The following is a 20,730-nucleotide window of genomic DNA, read 5'->3' as shown; positions in this document are numbered from 1 at the left end:
AGATGTAAAAAGATTCTGCTCATTTCTACGTAGTGTTCACTACATTTTCGTCAGGGGATTGTAGTTTCTGTTTTTGCTATAAGGCAGTCTCAGAATCTTTTACAGGCGAGGCAGATCAATCGATTAGAGTCCTTCACTTTCTGTCGGCTGCTGGCTAGTCCCCGTTTTGAGGGAGAATCTTTCATTTGGGCTAGCCGTGATACAGACTTGCAGTCTATAGAGGAGGAGTTTTACATTTAAGCCGCCATTGATGGCCTGTTTATCCGCTTACAGACTGCTACAATTTAGATATAGTACATTACATTGTGCTTTTTTAATGACAAAAAAAATTAAAAGTTACGTTTTAATTGTAGGATTCCAGTTCTGGCGTGTTTGATTACCTTGGAGGATCCTGCAACTATCCGGATTAATTTGGAGCTTTTCCTATACTGTTGTTTTTTTTTTTTGAGTTTAAGTAGACCATTATTTGTATCTGTACTAAAGTTTTAGTTTTTTGTTCTATTTTTTTGTATTGTTCATGCATTTTTATATGTTTTCCCCTTAAAATTATCTTTTATGCATATAACGCCAACAATTTACGCAGCGCTTAATACAATACATATATTCAAGGGGTATGACAAGACGAGAATTGACAGACTAAGACAAACCGATACATTAGGTGGAGAGAGCCCGGCTCGCAAGCTTACAATCTTGAGGAAGCGTCAGTAAAATAAGGCAGTAAAGACATTACAAAATATTACTATGATGTGTAATCTGCTTTAATTAATATATTCCTGAGACTGGGTTTGGATGCTATGTACTCAAGAACGTGGAGTTTTTTAGAACAAGGAAACGTTTCTTATTTCGCTGTTAATAATCCCAGGACATATCAATGATAATTGTTGCTCAGCCACAATCCAGTAGTGATTTAGTGCGCATAAAATATTATAATCGGGTCAGCTTCAGTCAGGCAGGTGTTTAAGATGACTGACGTCCTTTGGCTCTATCTAATGTTTTGGGCAGATCGTGCTCCACCGAGCCATTAGAAGACAGAAGAGCTGCATTCATTCTGCTTTACCTGAATGGAACAAGCCGCAAGTGGTGGACTATCCACTAGGCCTGCTAGGCACAAGCCTAGGGGCTCTTATGGGGGCTCTTATGTGTAAGTAGATAATCTGCCAGCGGACCACCGCTGTCCACATAGCATTAGCTGCACTGCACCAACAGGCAGGCACATAACAAGCGCAGCAGCGTGTGCGTGTATGCGCCTAGGGGCTCCATCCGCTTTGACCAAGCCCTGTCTACTTTGAAGAGTACAAATGCCTACACATTTTATATAAATGCTCCTGTGTAAATATTCTTTCGGAGCGTAGGGGTGCCAGTCACCTTGTGAAATCCAGCCCTAATCCAATGTAGGCATATGGCAGCCATCTGAATGTCCTAATACAAGAATTTCATCAGAAATGGGTGACCGTTTTTCTTCCTCCTCTAAGAATTTAGACAGGATTTACTTTTTCGTCTTACGCAACATGAATAACTGATAACAAGGAAAATGTAGGATTCCTGGTGACGTTGCACAGTTTGCATTGAGAACCGCACCTGTCTACTGAACTTAGGTCACCAGTGGGTAGTCGGCGCACGTCAGCCACTACAGTGCTAGTCCGGGGGCAAAAATACATTTGGAATAACCCCACTACTCACTCCTTGTTTTCAAAATGTTAATTTATAGCAAACATGAGAGACGGATTTCAGCGCTACGATAAATCTCTACTCTTGAAGATCCGGGTATCTGATCCAAGCATAACGTATTGAATAATCTGTGGATGTACAAACTGTTCTTCCTGGATCTCACGATGACCTGCTCCTCAAAACAAAACACCATCTGCTGAGCTGTGGGAGCTTGTGCTCCTAGATGCCCCGAGCCTCTGATCCTGCCATTTATTCAGGCAGCTAAAGCACTAAAAGAAAACTGGGTAGATAAACAATAAAGGAGGTCTTGTGTTACAAAGTGTTAGTGAATAAACAAAGTCCCTTTTGAATAATGATTAAAGGATGGAGGAGAAAAAAAAATATTTTGGAGGAGACAAGAAAGGCCTGTCATACCAGTGAAGATTTTGAAGGATTATTATTATTTGTTAGAACATCTAAAACTACAGGGTCAGATGATTATATACGTAATGTAAGGAAGTTTTAATAGGAACATGCACCCAATATTATATATTATAATGCCTGGTTTTGTCACCAATATTTATTTATCAATATTTATCAATGAAGAACAGAAAATTTTCTGCACACTTGCAGTATGGTAGGTGAGTAATGAGCATCAATCTCAGCCTCTGCTAAGCTAACGGTCTCTGTCTCACACCCCAACTGCCATCAGTCTGTAACGGCTGCTCCTGACAAGTGAAAATGGCGTCAGCCAACTTATATATCTAATGATTGCACCTTCCCCTAGTAAATGCTGACTGCCCAGAGTGCAAAAAAGTAAAGGAAAACTCCCACAGATTACCAACTCCCTAGCTAGTGCCTGGATGTGACGATGCCTAAAAGCAAGGTGAAAGGCCCTAGAGGCAAAAAATTTTCCTTGAAACGTGCAAAGCGGTGTATTAAAATCACAAACGACGGAAAGCAGAGGCTGGATCTTTCCAAAACAGGCATTGCAGCAATACCCAAGTGTCTTCTAGAGCTCACCAATGTGGAGGAGCTGGACTTAAGTCGGAACCAGATCCGCAAGGTACCTGATTGGATCCAGTCCTTCAAGAATTTACGCTGGCTGGACCTGCACAGCAATGAGATTGAAGCACTCCCAGAGTCCATTGGACAACTTCAATCCCTGGAGCATCTCAACGTATGCAACAACAAGCTCAGCACCAACGGTATCCCAAAGGAACTGAACATGCTGAAGAACCTGTCCTATCTAAACCTTGGGCTCAATGACATCGACATGGTTCCTTCCTATATTACAGAGATGAAGGAATTGAAGGAAATAGGATTATTCGATAATCGTCTGACTTCTATGCCTAGAGAAATCCTTGAACTGCCTAAACTGCAGAAACTAAACACCAAGAGGAATCCCATTCCACCTTCAAAGGAGGAATTGTGGGCTGAGAAGCAGGTTACCATCCGTCGACTGGACTCTCTTTACTTGGTCAAAGAAAAGGATTTGTGTGGTTCATGCTTAACCAAGTGCCAGCAGGAGAAGACAAAGGTATGGAAGCTTCAAGGCATATGGGTGCCTGGGATTTGGCAGAAGCCAAAGTTAATTGGCCTGGAATTGCCAAACTCCACTGCCAGACGACCCCAGGCTTAGAGAATCTCCATGGCTTAGAATAGTTGGACAGAAAACACGAATGAAAGAGGGGAAGAAGCATAGACACAGTAGAAGAATGCTATAGACTTGGACTTGTGTTTTTTCCTTTAAAATAAAATTCTGCAGAAAATCTTAATATATGTTGTTGCAGTGTCCTTGAGTGAGTATGTGTCCATGGGGGGGGTCCTTGCTATCTTCCCTTTCTCGTTTCTCCTGTTATGTTTAAATGTATTTATAGATGTTGTCCAATAAACTGGTATGCATACAGACCGTTAAATAAAAAAATCTGTTCGCATCTGGAAGATCTTGATTGACCCAGGCAGCGCGGGTTGGGATTTGAGTCATACAACACCTTTGCAAGGTCCAGGCAGCTGCCTTACCCTGTAATTACCTTACACAGAGGAAGCCGTGTAGACCATAAAACATTCTAGCCTCGCAGGTCATACGTTTACCCAGAGTAATCACAGCCCATACGCAGGAAGTGTAAGCCCACGGATCCATTCCAAAAGCTACCCATGGCACGGTGACTAGCTTCTGCCAACAAATGCGTCACAGCAAACCACACTTAGTAGAGTAACCGAGAGGTCTTGGTGTCCGCAAATCCAGACAGGAGTGCCTTCCTATAAAAAATGGCATCTATAAATATTATTGTCTGTTAAGCATAACCACGCACAGGGAGAGTCCTGGCTTCCACCCCGTCCTCTTATAAGGACAAGGTTTAGACAGAGAGTTGATGGACAGCGGAATGCAAGTGAATCAACTATCCAAAAATGAAAGGAGTTCTTTTTTTCCCACTTTTCCTGATGCCGCAGGAATTCAGGATCTAGAAGGTTAATCGGTACGTTCAGCGAAGGAACAGGAGGTGGCGATGCGAATGACTCACGCGCCCAGATATGTGACAGTAGCACGGAGGAATTCTCTGGTTTCATATCTGGGCAGGCTGGGAACCGGTATCCACGTGGGCACGGGGAGAGTCCCTGCGAGTTTCAGGAGCTGGGAAGCAGAGGTGGTTTTAACACACACGCAAGGGCGTGCTTCAGATAACAAGTCACCTACTGCCCTCGCTACGGCGTCTGCGATAGTAACCAACACAAAGGGATTCACAACGCAATTTATTGTGGCGTAACCCGTCTGCTCTAAGAAACGCGGCAATAATAATAAAGCCTATTGTGGAATTCAGCACATTCTGAATATAGCATTCGTTTTTTACCTGCAATAAGGATTGGCCTTTGCATTTGGAAAACTCACATTTATTTTTCTTAATCATTTGCCTGCTGGGGAGGGATCTCCGTGTATAAGTTAAGATTGCGGTCTCCTGTTCCCATACAGATTGCTAAAATGTGAAACAGTCTGCAGACATGCTTGGCCAGACTCAACTGGCTCAGACATGATGGAGCAAAACTGAAAAGGGTATGACTCCTCCATCCTTTATTCAATTTGCTTAACAACTCAGACACTTAACACTCTCCAAATTCCGGTGGACATTCCGGCCCCACATTCGGCCCTCCATACCCATAGCAGTGCAGGATTTAGCATCTTCTTGCATGAGTTCCAGCTCAACACCTGACTGATCCGCTTGCACTCACGTCAAGAGATTAGAAATCCTTAAGCCACAATTGCCACGCTAGACCCTAGGCCACCTTTTCAATGTGAATAAAACTTTGGCATATCTCAATTATGCCCAGGACCATATGGAACCCCCTTCAAGGGCTAGTTTGAAAACCACCAAAATGTAGATGCTGTAGTAAATATGTCTTGGTTAAGAATACCTTGCAGGTCCCATTAACGGTACTTGTAGTAAATATATCTCCTGGTCGGTATAAATAAAAGAAAATCACTTGTAGGTACTGTTCTGAATGACCTTGCACCCGATTGTAAGATGCATTTTACCCCTTCAGTCCTGTTGGGTTTTTGATACCCTACCCCCCACAGCTTTTTGGGGTTTTAGTAAGAATCCCCTTTTTCAGTATTTGATGTACCCACACAAAACTCACATCCTTTTTTTCCCCAAAACAAATTGGCGTTCCATTTGAAACCATAGAAAACACGCAAAAATTGTGAGTGCTGGTATGTAAAATAAGTAAATAAATCCCAAGAAAAAAGTTTTGCAATTTTCTTAGAATTTCTTTTCCACTTTAGGTGTCCCTGTTAAACAATGACCACATTTATGTTTAGCAACATCCTGATGACAAACATACCCCACATACATATATTTTTAGGTTCTAAAAGAGCTACATCTATCCCACACATAGTACTCTGCAAGTAGTATTTATTTTAGTTATAGCTTAATGGGTTTGGGCAAAATTAAATTATATATATATATATATATTTTATTTTATATATTTTTTTTTATACGTTTGCACTGCTATCTGTGAAATATGGGTAGAGATCTTTCTAGGGACCTCTTGAATATGGTTTTATGCTAGTTTTTTTTTTATGTTCGTTTTATTTATTTATTTTAACCTTTTTTCTCACTTTCTTCTTTGTGATCCCGCTGCACTGATATCGTAACAGGGTCTAGACAGCGATGCTGGCTTCTCCTGACAGAGGGGAGTCCAGGCTGTCAAATGTGAGCCTGATCTTCCAGGCAGCAGCAGCAGGGCGATGTCTCTGCCACTGCAAGAAAGTCAGGCTGTACCTGTACATCCTAAAGTGCTTTACTGAATTCAATTTTAGGACGTTCAGGTACGTCCATAGGGGACTGAAGGGGTTAAAGAAGCTCTCACAAAAGTATAGCAATTGCAAGATTGCAACGTCCTACAACATTTTACTTCCTCCACTTGAAACAGGATATTAATCACAAAATGTTGTGGCTTTGATCCAGATTAGAAATGTTTTACCTTTTTTTCATCATTATGTTGGCCAATACCCAGCAACCAGAATAAAATAACACCAACACAAAAGATCGGGTTTTCTTCCTTTTTTATCATTATCAAGGCATGAAAACTTACCAAGAAATGTCACTCCTATAGGACAAGATTAAAAAAGTTCAACACATTTTATGTGATAGACATCAAAAGCACCAATGGGGATTGCTGGTTTCCTAAAACTGAAGATTCAGAAGATTGAGACTTATAAAGCAGAACAGTTTATTATTTTTGTAACTGCAGAGCTCGGTTACGTTCGTAGATGAAACATTTCTTTTTCACTTGCACCAGCGCCGTTTTCACAGGCAATCAGACTAGAGCCCTGTTTTAATAGGCCAACAGAACATCGCCATGCCACTACATAAGGCTCCTTCACGAATTATCACGGCTTAATTTTAAAAAGTAAAACCCTCGGATGTGGATCAGATTCCAGTTCCAATTATTTTGAGACAAATTAGAATTTCTTTTCTATCACAGCCGATAACATTCATTTTAAATGCGGTGCCAGATTACAGCAAACAGGATGCTAACCTTTACTCCATTTTCCCAGCAGTTTATCCAACATTGAGGGATGATGTTAGGTTTGGTTATTGTAATAAAACTGTTCAGTTGTAACTAGACTCATGGGTGCTCTGGCAGGATCTTCTTTGTCTATGGAGGACGGATGGTCTTCCCGTCAAAAAACCTCCTCCAGATTTCTAAGGAGCCTTTTTGTCAGCCTCCGCCAGGGCATCCTTTAGTTTCTTGGTCATGCTAGGGATTAGATTCATGTGTTCTTCTGCGCACCTGATCACACAGCTCTCCAACTGAGCTTTCACCTGTGTTTCTTTGGATCCAGAATCAAAGGAGTCTTTGGCTTTGTCATTGCAGTGCATGGTGCATCGGGCAAGTCGGTCCTGTGAGGATGAGGAAGGCATCTTAAACTGCAGAAGCACTTAGACATTTTGGTCAGCCTCAAAAAGAGTCAAAACTAATAATATATAAATAAAATATAATATATATAATTTATAATATATATAATTTATTTAAAAAAACTGGGCTGTAGAGTTTGAAGGAAATGTTTTCCTTCAGAAGGATTATACTGCCATCTTCTGGTGATATTGGGGAATGCAACAATAGAAAAAACGGCAATGTTTTTTTGCCCTGCAAAAGCTTTTATTTATTTTTTTAAAGGAAACAAAATGCATCCTCTGTTTGTATCTAAAGCAGGTAATTAAATAAACAAAATCCGCCCTCTTAAAAGCATTGTGTTACTTGAAGATAGGTTTGACATTGCTTACCTGAAACCTTTCCAGCTCGCTGGTGACCAAGCTCTGTGCTTGTGCCAGTGGCGCATGGCAGCGCTCAATGCAATTGTGGACCTGCTGCATGGAAGCCACATCATTTTCACAACACTGAGCGCTACAACGGAACATCTTCCCCTGCAACAAGACATTAGTACACAGATCAACCCCAGCCATCATATGGATATATTTATTTATTGACCTATAAAGCACCACCATAGCCTGCAGCGCTAGAACATAAAAAGGCAGCATGTCATACTCGAAAGCAACTGAAAGTTCAGCTTCTTGGCATTTTCAGCGAGTAGCAAGGTATGGAGAATTTAAATTACAGACTGACCAGAAGATCGGACCAGCCGTCCCTTGACTTCTATAAATGGAGCAATGAAAGTAAAAGGAAATTCCTGCATGTTAGTCTTGAACATACGGACTGTTGATCACCATGCATCGCAAAGTAAAAGAGAGCCTCCAAAGCTGAGCATGCATGGGGACACAGCAGGCTCCTGTACTGTCGGAGATGGTTCATGCAGAGAATACCAGGGACAGCAGGTGATAGGCAGCATTGGCAGGTAAATTTAAGCCTTTTTTCCCTTATAAACTATTAAGAAAGTGATTCTACACACCTTACTTTTAAGTACCATATATGTAATGGTTGATTTATAATAAATCAATAAATAAAAAAAACCTTAATACCATTTTCGGATAAAAATCAAAAAGGTAAACCCGCGGTCACATGTACTGACAGTTACAACGGTGTCATCTGGGACGCAAAGGTTAACCAGACAGCAAATAAAATGTGTCCTTCACATTATTTCACAAGATGAGCAGCAAGGGCATCAAATGCTCTGATTTCTGTAACCTACCTGTCTTATAGAGACACTACAACTGATGTCAAAGTTTCTTTTTTATTTAATTTTTGTGTTGTACACTTTTTTTTTTATGAAAACTATCATTTTTGTTCGACATAGTTAGCCATTTAAGTAAATATACGTTTTCTACTGGAAAACACAATTGTATACACTAGCGATTGCAGGGCTAATTTAGGAAGGAGTATATAATGTATAATTGAATCAATAAGGTTAATCACTACAACAATGAAATATTTTTGATCTTATAGTTTAGGGCAGGGGTCTCCAAACTTCTGGCCCTCCAGACTACATCTCACACACTCCTCTGCCAGCCTCCTAGTTGAAAGAGCATTGTGGGAGATGTAGTCCTGCAACAGCTGGAAGCAATATGTAAAGGGACGGTCTACTACCCGATACATCTTCCCCAAGTACACATTAAAGTACTCGGTATGTTGATATGCATCCTTTATCTGTACCAACGAAACATACCTTCTGAAGATACCGCAGCACCAGGGCTGCAGCATACCACCGCTTCTATTCTCCTTCCCAATGTTGGCTGTTAGAATCATTGGCACAAGAGCGCTCACAGTGTTTCTTTTTAAGTAATCTTAAATATTTTAGCTGATTCAATAATTATGTATGATGAAGGGCCAAGCCAAGTGAGTGTCTCCTGCCGGAATGGCTTAGCTAACAACTCTTGGTTATTACGGGCTGGCCCATTGAAATGCCTCTAACCTAAACCAAAGATGTTTCGTACAAAGAAATGGCGGCAAATATGTAAGATTTTTAATTTGCAGTCGTATAATTAAAATGTTAGGATGGATTAAATGCTACAGCCAACGAAAGCTGAAAGTGGGCTATCCCAATGGAAAAAGGTCGCATCAATGTCGCCAAGTTTACAGGAAGATGAGGACTCTGAAAGAAGCTGCGAAAAGGTTATCCTACAAATATTGCAAACTGAGGAATAATAACATTTAATCTGAAGATAGCATTTAATGTAATAATTAATCAATTAAACAATTGATTATAAATAGGGAAAGGTACAAAATACTATATAGCTACAACAGCCAAGGAAACAGACTGTTTTAAGTAAGCAGACATTGTAATAAAATAGTAACAAAAAAAACCACATTCATCAGATGTAACCGGTTACAATACAGATAGTTTCAGGCTACGTTAGCCGTTATTTGAATGGCTCCTATCATTAAATAAGGATCAGGCCCATCAGACGTACACTGGCCACGCACCGGGTTACCGGTTTCGGTGTAGGCGAAGCGTCCCCATGATGGCGTGTATATGGGGCAGAACACGACTACCCTACATTAAGGGTAAAATCTGGCAGGTAAAAATGGAAAATGGCATTACCTTCTATAACCCCCATGCCCTTGGTATTATAGGCGATCAGTATGTCTGTCTGTCTGTCTGTCTGTCTGTCTGTCTGTCAATGCCACCTGACAACATTAGCTGTAAGGAGCACAGGGTAGAGGAATTCATAGACAGTTATGACAGGCTCACTAAGTGCATACTGAGCATCCCTGAACCCTGATGGCTCCCACACTGGACACTCCTGAACACTTTCCTCACCTGCATCTTCCTGATGTTTTCTCTCTCCAAGTTCTTCACCATGGAGTCCACTGCATTTTGCAGCCGGTTCTGCTGTTCCTCTGCCATTTCTGAACATAAGCATGTGCTCCAAGGGCATAAATCTCAGCTTCCGCCCTCACTGTGCAACTTCCGGACGTCTGCGGCAACACTTCCTTAGTAACAGCTGTATGTTTTATGTTAGACACTGGCAACATCCGCTTCCGAAAAGTGAGCAGAAAACACTACTTTTTTATGTATTGTAATTTATTTTATTGTGTGTTTTTCTAGAATAGAACTATGTGCATATGACGCCTTTCTGAAAAATACCTCAATCATGCGTGCAGTAAAGTACCAGCTCTCGTATATAACGCTATGGAAGCGATATATTTGCCCATATCTGTAATGGCCGCTCTTGGATGTCCACGTCTAATGACGTTCTCAGCAGTCATTGGTGAAGGCGTGTCCTTTTTTGTCGCTTTGCGTTTCCTTCGCGCGCGTTACTAGCGTTTGTGTGAGCTTGTTACCGGTTGAACACGAGGAGGAAAAATGAGCAAAGCGCACCCACCGGAGCTTAAAAAGTAAGAGGAACGTGGATTTGGCGGGGAAGTCAGTCTGTACGAAAGGGGAGCCTCTAAGGCTGTTTGGGAAGCGAGTTTCGCCGAGTACCGAGGCCTGTTTGATTCTTCCAAGGCCTAACGCGGCAGCCATCAGCATTATATCTCCTGCTTGGCCCTCAGGTGCTTCGGTCTGCTTGCTAAAGAGTGTTTCCAGGAAAGCAGAGGATTTCCACCGCCTGATTTAGTTATACATTATACAGGGCATCTTCAGTTATTAAGTAGGAACGTGTCGAGTTGTGAGCCGGAGTCTGTATTGTCCTATGTCCGGTTTATATGTAACATGTGTAACACAATCAACCCCGTCCTGTAACATTGGGTTTGCTTTCTATTACAGAAACTGCTAAATGTAGCGTTAAGTTGGTACTTTATGGGCTGGCTGGGTAGATTTAAGTGCTGTTGGCCAATAAAGGCATCCGCTTGACTCTTTGTGTCTCCTGTGTTTGTACGGCGGACACGGTACCGGTTCTTCTGTACTAAACATGTCTAATGATCTCTTACAGGTTTATGGACAAGAAGCTGTCATGTAAGTATTAACCGTTTCAGTGCTGTATCTTTGCTTTATGGATCCTTAATGATCTCATCAATGAAAGGCGGTGATATTTCATTTATGGAGCAGCTATGGCTGCGTTACACTGGAAAAAAGTATAAAGGGATAACATCAGTATAATTAACACACAGGCGCGTGCGGTAGAGAAGGCCCTGCTCTTGAAAGCTTAAATCTATTTGAAGGTTCGGGGCAGGAGGAGAGGGAGTTCTTGGCTCAATCTGGTCTTATTGTTACGAGGGTGACGTGGAGAGAATGGGCTGCTGGGAATAAGTAGTCTGATAGAACACGTAGGGAATTCTAGTAGCGGGTGAATAAACGAATATATAATAAAATATATAAATCTCCATGCACTGGAAATGAGTGGAATTTTACCCTTTGTTGGGACAACAGCGAATAACAAGAAGCCACTTTTGTCGTCTTAATTACATCTGAAGAAAAGCCCTCTGAGGTGCCGAGTTTGTGTAAATGTCTTTTTTTTTTTTCTTGTTGGAATTCGTCCGATAAAAGCCATTGAGTTCTGCTAAAGACCTCATCTCTCTGACCAGTAAAACTAGCTACATCTTCCTGAGAGTATTACAACCGCCTTCTGTTTCTCCACAATAAATTTGCTCAACACTTTCAAAATTAGCCGTTCCCTAGTAATGTCCATTCGTGAATCTACCTGATTTAAGTGCATGTATGATGCACGCAGCATGATGCCGTAGACTATGCTAGGTGGGCTCTAAATAAATAGCGTTGTTACTGCCGTTGAACTTGTGAAGAGCTGTTTCTGGATCTCTATGCTAGGAAGTTGAACTTGCCTGGTTTGCAAGTGGTGTCTCCAGTAACGTTGTGTTTATTTTCTGGTAAACGTCCTTCCTTTTTGTGACCTGGTTTTATTCATTTCAGTGAAATTAAATGGTGGAAGACATGTGCAAGGAATTCTCCGGGGGTTTGATCCCTTCATGAACCTTGTAGTTGATGAGTGCGCTGAGGTATCGGGAAATGGGCACCAGAACAACATTGGCATGGTGGTAAGCAGTCCATTCTCTGTATATGAGATGTATGAGATGTATATAGTGTATGGTGTAGACAGTGTATGATGTATACATGTTTCAATAAGCTAACAATATAAATAAATGGCTGAATGTTATTTTCAGGTTATACGAGGAAACAGCATAATTATGCTGGAAGCTTTGGAACGAGTTTGAAGTTGAGCCTGTATCAGATACCTCTCCCCCAGCCTGCGAGTGTGGATGACGTGTACCAGGATGCGTTCCTGCTACAGAATGGCATTTTTTGTTTGTGTATTTTGTATTAAAATGTTTATATAGAGGATGTGACCTGGCTACGTTATTTAAGGGCTTCGTATACAGCCGGTTCGCCTCGGTTGGGTATTTTGTGTGCTGTTGCTGGACACGCCAGGTATGCGTCACCGGAGATGCTTGTATTTTTATAAAACAAGCAAAAACAAATTCATTGGGCAATAAAATTTATTAAGCAAATTATTTTTTACAGAAATACAAATAACTGTTAATGCTAGTGACAGATTACAAAATGAATCTTAATCATTCACTAAACAGAAGTTGCAATCTATGTGCAAAGCTATAGGTTCATATTGTCAATAAGCAGACTCCCATCAATCGTGCCTGAAGGGCAGCTGTAACCAGCAGTGGCAAACTAAATGAATTAAAACTACCTGTAAGCTTGTGCTTTTCTCATTCTGTGCAAACGTTTTGGAAATATTTAAATAGTTCACCTCGTTGAATCTTAGTTACAGGCAACATAATCTAACCAATTCCTGTTCACAAAGTTCTCTCCTCTCATCCTACTCTTTCAGAGGCTACCTCAACCAATTGATAATCAGCCGTGCAGATCCCGGATACCTTCCTTATAATAAGGAAGCCCCACCAACCAAAAGTGCAAATGTTTGGCTTTCAGCCACGTTTGCATCTTGTGGGCTGTTAAGCAAATATGTTTATTTCTAATACGTAGACGGTTCATCTTCTAAGTCAATAAAGCCAACAAATGAAGGATAGCGACCAGAGCCTCCTGCTTTCATCTAGTAGTTTGATTCTTTTACATGTCAATACAGATGCTGGCAAGGGCTTATCCGATGCTGCGACTGGCTTGTTCACCAGCGGAAAAGGTTGCTGGACTTCACAGTGACCATAATTAGCAAAGGCAAAATGTACCTTTAATTATATTAATCCAGTCTATACAAATATTACACGGTACTATTTATGTATCAATTACTAAATGAAAGCTTAGCAGCGCAAGGTGGATAGTTAAAGGAAAAACCTCATATCTGATGTTTGAGCTATGCGAGTGCACGTTATTAACTACTGTTGGATGCGGACGCTTACAGCTCAGACTTCAGTCGCTCTTCTAGGTTTTGCTGGTCAATCTGTCCATCCTTACCGTACCACCTATGATGGGCAAGCAGAGCCACGTTCTTGGCAGAGATGGCGCTCATCTCCATGGCGCTGGCTGCCAGTTCAATGCTGTTAACATAGTAGATCCTATCATGGAGTATAACGGGAGGCATTTTTTCTGGAGGGCTGTACTCAGGATACGCCAGCCACTTTCTTTCATTAACTGCTTCATAAGACTCAAACAGCAGCTTCAGCTGATCTTTTGTCAGAGGCTCTGGAGAGAAGACCTTCCACACTTTCAGACCAGTGGGCTGGGAAGCTTCAGATTCAGTCGTGGCTTTAACAGGAGACACAGCACCAATGCTGCTGAAGAACAGCTTGGGGTTATTGGTTATAATGTCAGATAATTCAAGCTGACAAGGCTGAGGACATCCAAAGAAAGAACCATTAATCTTCCCGTGAACATAAGTAGCCACTGTTTGATGGTAGACCTTGGACATTATTTCTATAGGTGGGTGGAAGCCCAAAAACCGTATATTGGAAACAGGCTTGTTGAGTGGCGTTGCCATGACCACTATATCGTACAAGTCCGCTTGCGGCCCAGCACTGGTCTCATAACTCAGTTCGTATAGGTGCTCTCCGCTTCCTATAAGACAGCAAGGATGTTCATAAATGAATAATACAGATTCCTACAATAAGGTTCAATGTTATCTCTAGGTGAACAGGTATTAAGGTGTCGTTTGTCATGACGATATGTAAAGCTGTTCTCTCGTTGGGATAATCATAAGCCTGGACTTCAAGATAATGCAGCAGAAGTGTTTGTTTACAAAAGAGATCCTCATGTCCCCCTAGTTGCATTTATCGTTATTGAAATGTTGTTATGTAACATATAGAATATTTGTACTGTTATAAATGTAACAGAATAAATAATGAATAAAGGGAAACAAATAACAAGAGGTGAACTGTAAGCTGGGACAAAAGCAAGATGAAAGGGGTAAATGTCACATTGATAACTTTATCGCAATTCCCGGCTCAGTGGTCTCTCTCTCTCTGGATTTGGTTTGGTAGTTTTATTTTTTTCTTGGTTAGCTCACGGTTACCCAGGGACTATATACCCGCTGGTGAAAATAGTTTCCCTATGACAAATCTACTAGTAATTGTCATACTTTATACTACCTCAGGCTATACACAGATAACATTGTACAGTTTATATATCTTGACACCTTCTGATAGGCAGACGCATCCACTGAACACTAACTTCTGTCTAGCGGTTTTAACACCCCGGGCCTAAAATGTTTAGATTGTAATATAGAAATGCTATTGCAAAATCCCAAAGGTTTAGGCAGAATGCTCCAGATATGAACAGATCCGCTTGTGCTTATCTGGAGTTATTTGGAAAACAAGCGCTGGCTTTATACGCGGAGTTGGCAAGTTTTTGATTATTTTGCAATTGTGTTATCTAGCGGTGCACCGGGTGGAATTCTGAAAGTCTGTTATGTTGTAGTTGTATACGTTGTTACTCACCGATATGTTTAGGAAGACTCTTCTCTTCCACTGAGGTGACGGCGCCACTAATTAGTTTGGAGTCCGAGGCACGAATGAGACCGCTACAAACACGCTTGTTTCCACCTTCCACTGACCAGAGGCCGGAATGAGTGCCCGCCAAAGTTAGTGTCCCTAAAAAGATGATAGACACGAGAGCAAGGGGGTCAGTAGATCACTTCATATACAATTAACGTCGCAAGTCACAGTACATATTCCAAACATAACAACGTAATGGTATTTTGATGGCATCACGGCAGCTACGGGAACCTCTTTCTAGAAATGTGTACACGCTGCTGTAAACTGTTTGGGCTACTGAGCTCCCTTCCCTCGTTATAAGATGTGAAAAGCTTTCTGTCCAGAGGCAAGGCACACAAAAGAAAAGATATAGAAAGACAAAGCGGGGCAGATACAAGATAAGAGGCCTGGCGGAGAAAGATAGAGACGGCTCTTACTGATACAGGGGCACATTGAGATGGATGCACAGGGTGCATTGTGCCCGGGGACTTCTACTACATGAGGCAGGATCAGACATCTCCCTCCGACCGGCAGAGAGGGACCTGCGGGGTTTGTACCTGCGCTGTCTCAAACCTGCATGCTCCACACTACTTTCTGAGGACGAGCTCCAGGGGCCGGCTTCATATCCTGGCCCTCAGCTCTCTGGGGCTGAGCATAGCATGAGAGAGGAGGCGATGCAGACTGTGCAGAAATCCACTAGACCGCCAAATAACAGAAATAAAAGCAGTCTGTTTATCATGAAATATACGAGGGATGAAGGTTATTCTTGTAGCCGTAACCTGATATATACAAAAATATTTTGACGTACTCAAAAATGAGAGCTTCTGATAGAAGCCACTGCCAAGTCACCTGTTTACTAAAATAACTTTCTTGGCAACTTCAAATCTCTTAACATGCCATATGACGTGACTATTTACTGCCCTTGAACTGCTAGAATTCCCACCCACCGGAGCTGCAACTGAAAGAAAAGGAAGAGTAAGAGTAATCAGGAGACCGAAAACTATGATGACATCGATCATGTGACCACAAACAGATCCTGGTTTGCCGCAGGACGGCTGCTATCAGCAGAAAGTGCCTACTACCCCCATCATGACTTTCCCTGTCGCTGTGATAGATGATCAAGATGACAAGGAGCACCATCATGCATGTGAAGGGGTTAACATTTGTTTAGTTTATACAAAAGTGCACAAGATAAAGCATGTGCCATGCATAAAGTAGCTAAACTTGTAAATATCTCTAAAACATATTACGTAATGTCAGAAGACACATAAACATGAATAATCCGCAGTGCGAAAGCACGGTATCTGGCCTTATCCATGTCACGCAGGTAGCTCTCACTCATATGCTTTGTGGCATAGATCCTGCACCCCTACCTCCCGGACCTGCCTACCTCGGCCAGAACGCGGTTTAGGCTGATCTTGGCTGGTTTGGCGGTTGGACTGAATAGCTGCAGCCGTCCCCTGTGATCTCGCCGCTAAATAATACACTTTTCTGATTCTGTACAAGATAGCCAAGATTGCTCTTATTTGAATGCATAAAACCTTAAAACCAAATACAGGGAAACCACGTTCTAACGGAACCTCCTCGGAAATGACGCTCTCCATAGGTGATGTAAGTATCTGCACCGTAAATAGTTCTCACCTACAAAGCCATTAATTTTGAGACCCTGTCCAAAATCGACACCCATGGCAGGGTAAACTATGTCGTTAATGTACTTTACGGAGAAGCCGGAATTCAGCATGGTCTCTTCTATCGATGTGTTTAACCTCGTTGTGAAGTCGTCGCCCCCCAAAGAATGAAGTAAACGTTCAACGGTGGAAAACGAATAGTCCAGGTTTTGATAGCTGTATATCCTGCGAGACAAAAAAAGAAGGACAAGAGCACGTTTTATTGTGATAACAAAAAATCATTTATATGACCTATTAATATAAGAAGCGCTACATATACGTACCGTGCAAATTTATCCAGCATGTCCTCTACCCACGTGTACATGCGCAGAGAATTCAGCCCATAATACCACAGCATTTTGACGAAATTGATAATAAACCAGCTACTCTCTTGGAAAACAAATTCCTCTCCATTATAAATTCCACCCAGGCCGTCGCTGCGCATGCGGACGGAGAGACCTGCAAAATAACAGTGGTAAATGACCCTGTTAGGGCTTGGTAATGTTATCCATAGAGATAAGTAGTGGTCAGCATGTATAAACTACATCATGTACATACCCAGCTCTTTAACAAACGTTTTCATGTGTAGATTGAGGGGGTGCAGGATGGACCCCCCAGCCTCGTACTCGGCACCACCAATTTCCAGCGTGGCCAGACGCCCTCCCACCTCTCCCTTCTCAAACACATCGATCTGGACATCTTTGCCAAATTTTTGCCGCAGGAAATAAGCAGCAGATGATCCTCCGATTCCCGCTCCGACGATAGCTACGAGAGACACATTTATACCTTTAATTGGTAATTCACTGAAATAAAACACACGAAAACTCTTGTACGGCTCTCGTATATACATGGAATAACTCACACTCACGCTAAGTGTAATAGTCACCTCATTTCTTTTTTATTAAACTTTAAAAAATGTATTTTAAAAAATACACTTCTCGTCTACTTACCTAAAGCTAAACATGGTTTCTATAATAAATAGAATGCTCCTCCGTGCCCAGGCTGCCTAAACGTCTGAAGGTATCGCTAGGGTACCTCACCACGATAAGAACACCTGTCATGTAAAAGGGACTCTAACAACGTGCAGGGAGGGGATCTAAAAGTCATAATCTAAAACTAGAGAGCCACAGGTTTAAATGTAATATAAGAATGTTTTACTTTACTCAGAGGGTGGTAGATAAGTTGAACAGCCTCCCATAAGAAGTGGTAGAGGCTAATACAGTGAAGGGATTTAAACACGCATACGCATGGCACAGACATAAAGCTACCCTGAATCTGGACAGACTGGATGGCAGGTGAATCTATTATCTATTTCTCATAGTCTCCTGAGGATCTTTACAGAATAATAAACGCAGAAATCACTTGTTTTAATTATTCTGGGTTCTCTGTGGCTGTTGAGAAAATAACGTTCCCAGCTCTGAAGCGAAACTTTTTGGGAACAGAGAACGATTTCGCTGCCAGAGAATCTACATTCAAAAGAAAAACAAGTTACAAAAGTGTTTTCCCCGCCAGGCGCCGGCAGCAGAATACAAAGAACAGGCTGCGGTGTTTGCGGAGTTCACTGACGTTTAGTCCAAGGAGACATTTCATTCAGTGTCGTGGAGGATGTCACGCTGTTCTGTTTCTGCCTGTAAGACGGACGCTTGTTTTACCGTATTGGCTCGAATATAGGCCGCACCCTAAAAGTTTGGTGCAATTTTAAAGAAAAATGTATTTTTAAAGAAAAAATACACATCAGTGGAATGGTAAAACAGTATTTTATCTAATGAACAGGAATACATGTATTTTAACATTTTTGGTATCTATCAGTTTGTCAGCATATGTTATATACAGAAAACCAATAGCCATTTTAAGGTCCCCCCTTAACCATAATGAACCTTACTTCTGCCCCCAGATATGCCACTCTGCCCCCTAGATATGCTTTATGCCCCCTAGAAATACCACTCCCCCCCCTGATATGCCACTCTGCTTCCTAGGAGTGCCCCCCCTAGACTTAACAATGCACCCCCTGGTGTCTAGCGGGGCCGGCTTGTCACCGGCTGCGGTGATGAGTGCAAACCTCCGCTGCTGGCACTTCCGCTGGGGCTTCTATGGTGGAGCACCGGAAGGTTATGTCACGCTGGTGCTCCATCATAGAAGCCCCAGCGGAAGTGCCAGCAGCGGAGGTTGTCTAAGCGCATTGCGCAGATGTCCGCCAGCTGCCGGAGAGGAGGATCCAGGTCCCCTGCAGGGCTGCGGGGGATCTAGATCCTAACCCTGCTGCTTACCTGCAGCAGGGATAAATGAAAAAAACACTCGTCCGGGCGTTGGGCGACAAGAACTGCGCATCCCTGCGTTAAACCCCGAATATAGGCCGCACCCCCACTTTAAAAAGTGCAGCCTATATTCAGGGACATAAGGTATTGCTAAAATGGTATTTTGAAATACGTTTTTTTTTTCCAGCAGTGCTATCCGCTTTATTTATCTGTCCAAACAGCCCCAGCTTTATCTGTCTGACAAACTGCCGCATCCGGCCCCTGAACGGCTCGGCTTTAATCCGCAGATGAACATGAGACTAAATGAAAGGGTCAACAACTAATAAAATCCTACCCCATAATTGGACAGCAGACTCACTCGGCCGGCCTAGTCTGCCCATTATTCCTGATGTAAAGGTGCGGACCTTAATCAGTCCTTGGTCTTGTCTTAGATTCAGGATAGCTTTATGCATTTTAAACTCTCTTACTGTTTTAGCCTCTACCTCTTCTGCTGGGATCCTGTTCCACTTACCTACCACCCTCTCGGTAAAACTCTTCTGTTGCTAATTTTATTTTGCCACCTTGTGCCACAAATCTCAGGAAACAAACTGCCATGTCTGTTCCGTGTTGTTTAATTGTGTGCATGTTACACACGCCACTCCTTAAAGCTATTCTTTAGCCTGTTTCTTGTAATTGGTGAAATATTTGCCATTAATAATGCATATAATTAAAACATGGAAGACGTGGTGTCGTCAGTAAGAAAGGGAATAGATCCAAGGTATTCTGGTGCAGTGTTGGTCTTATCTCCATAGCAACTAACAGAACAGTCTTGTTGGTTGGACCGTCCCATCCATTGGTTGCTATAGCGTTAAGACCCTAGAATAACTTGTTTTAATGCATAGCGCACTGTATAAGAGCCCAGCAGCCACGTCTGTTCTATTAACAAGTTCACAGGCTGTATTTTAAGTTAGGTGCAGACGCTAGCGTGGAGATATCAGACACTTGCGGTTGGATAGATTGGAGAAAAGCTACCCCAAGACACTGCTGTTCTGAGTACCGACAGGCGCTGGCGCAGGCCCCGCATTTCAGTCCCCGTCACATGTCTTTGGAACTCTGTACTCCATGTAGTCCATGGTGGCATCGGCCCAGCAGGGCTATTTCCGTGTGGCTTTATCCTCATATGCACGCATGCATGGCTATATACGGTATATATATATATATATATATATATATATATATATACACGTGTGTGTGTGTGTGTGTGTATTTACTTTATTTATATGTATTTAATTTATTTATATATATATATATATATATATTATTGTATAAGGGTTTCTAGCTCAATGAACTTTTATAAAAAAAAATTCCCACACTGTCCGTTAAAACTTGTTCTGAGTTATGAGGAGGCTGTTGTGTAAAGCGGGCAGCAGACATGCTGAGGGGGTATAAACCCCTCGCCCCGCACAGCTTGCCCGCCAGTTTCACACCCTCTCTTAACCATTTGCGCGCTGTTTGCCCCACACCATTCTTAGGGTTAACACCACCATGCACACAAACAGCATGCCCCCCTCCACCCGTAGCGGTTTGCCCCGGGTATTATTTACCTATCCTGTTGGGTGGGCTTTGCAGCTCCTGTGCCACCCCAGCCCGCAGGGCGCCCAGTATAAGCACGGAGAACACGGACAACAAGCCAGCACCCAGCTCCATAGCGCTTCCAATGCGATTCACGACAAGTGCGCATGCGCAGACCTTCCCTACGAGTTCAAAGGCGCAGCGCCCGTCTCCGCATCGTTAGGATTATTACCCCTTTATTACATTCACACGCGGATGAATGTGAGATCGTGGGGGGAATTTACCCCAATGCGTGTGGCAGGGAGTGGGGT

The 20,730-nt window shown here is 42.4% G+C and overlaps 4 protein-coding genes across 4 annotated transcripts; 2 read left to right on the top strand and 2 right to left on the bottom strand.

Annotated features, from left to right (window-relative positions):
• The first annotated feature begins 2,518 nt into the window (after positions 1 to 2,518).
• Positions 2,519 to 3,289, top strand: LOC128491466 (leucine-rich repeat-containing protein 18-like). Its single transcript, XM_053463788.1, has one exon. It carries the CDS (start codon positions 2,519 to 2,521, stop codon positions 3,287 to 3,289), a length of 771 nt encoding a protein of 256 aa, XP_053319763.1.
• Positions 3,290 to 6,361: 3,072 nt separating this feature from the next.
• On the bottom strand, positions 6,362 to 10,015 carry FAM136A (family with sequence similarity 136 member A). Its single transcript, XM_053464112.1, has 3 exons — positions 9,869 to 10,015; positions 7,437 to 7,577; positions 6,362 to 7,052 (listed from the first exon to the last, which is right to left on the bottom strand). Exons 1-3 carry the CDS (start codon positions 9,953 to 9,955, stop codon positions 6,855 to 6,857), a joined length of 426 nt encoding a protein of 141 aa, XP_053320087.1. The 5' UTR covers positions 9,956 to 10,015; the 3' UTR covers positions 6,362 to 6,854.
• A 302-nt stretch (positions 10,016 to 10,317) lies between these two features.
• On the top strand, positions 10,318 to 12,347 carry SNRPG (small nuclear ribonucleoprotein polypeptide G). The gene is made up of 4 exons (XM_053464113.1): positions 10,318 to 10,446; positions 10,986 to 11,008; positions 11,921 to 12,045; positions 12,172 to 12,347. Exons 1-4 carry the CDS (start codon positions 10,415 to 10,417, stop codon positions 12,220 to 12,222), a joined length of 231 nt encoding a protein of 76 aa, XP_053320088.1. The 5' UTR covers positions 10,318 to 10,414; the 3' UTR covers positions 12,223 to 12,347.
• Positions 12,348 to 13,318: 971 nt separating this feature from the next.
• Positions 13,319 to 20,556, bottom strand: LOC128491787 (prenylcysteine oxidase 1-like). The gene is made up of 6 exons (XM_053464103.1): positions 20,452 to 20,556; positions 17,172 to 17,378; positions 16,898 to 17,072; positions 16,588 to 16,799; positions 14,911 to 15,063; positions 13,319 to 14,032 (listed from the first exon to the last, which is right to left on the bottom strand). Exons 1-6 carry the CDS (start codon positions 20,552 to 20,554, stop codon positions 13,374 to 13,376), a joined length of 1,509 nt encoding a protein of 502 aa, XP_053320078.1. The 5' UTR covers positions 20,555 to 20,556; the 3' UTR covers positions 13,319 to 13,373.
• Between the last annotated feature and the right edge of the window lie 174 nt (positions 20,557 to 20,730).

The sequence above is a fragment of the Spea bombifrons genome, chromosome 4, assembly GCF_027358695.1.
Source record: "Spea bombifrons isolate aSpeBom1 chromosome 4, aSpeBom1.2.pri, whole genome shotgun sequence".
NCBI lineage: Eukaryota > Metazoa > Chordata > Amphibia > Anura > Pelobatidae > Spea > Spea bombifrons.
Note: the sequence above shows the minus strand (reverse complement) of the source record. Positions and strands in the feature narration are given on the sequence as shown.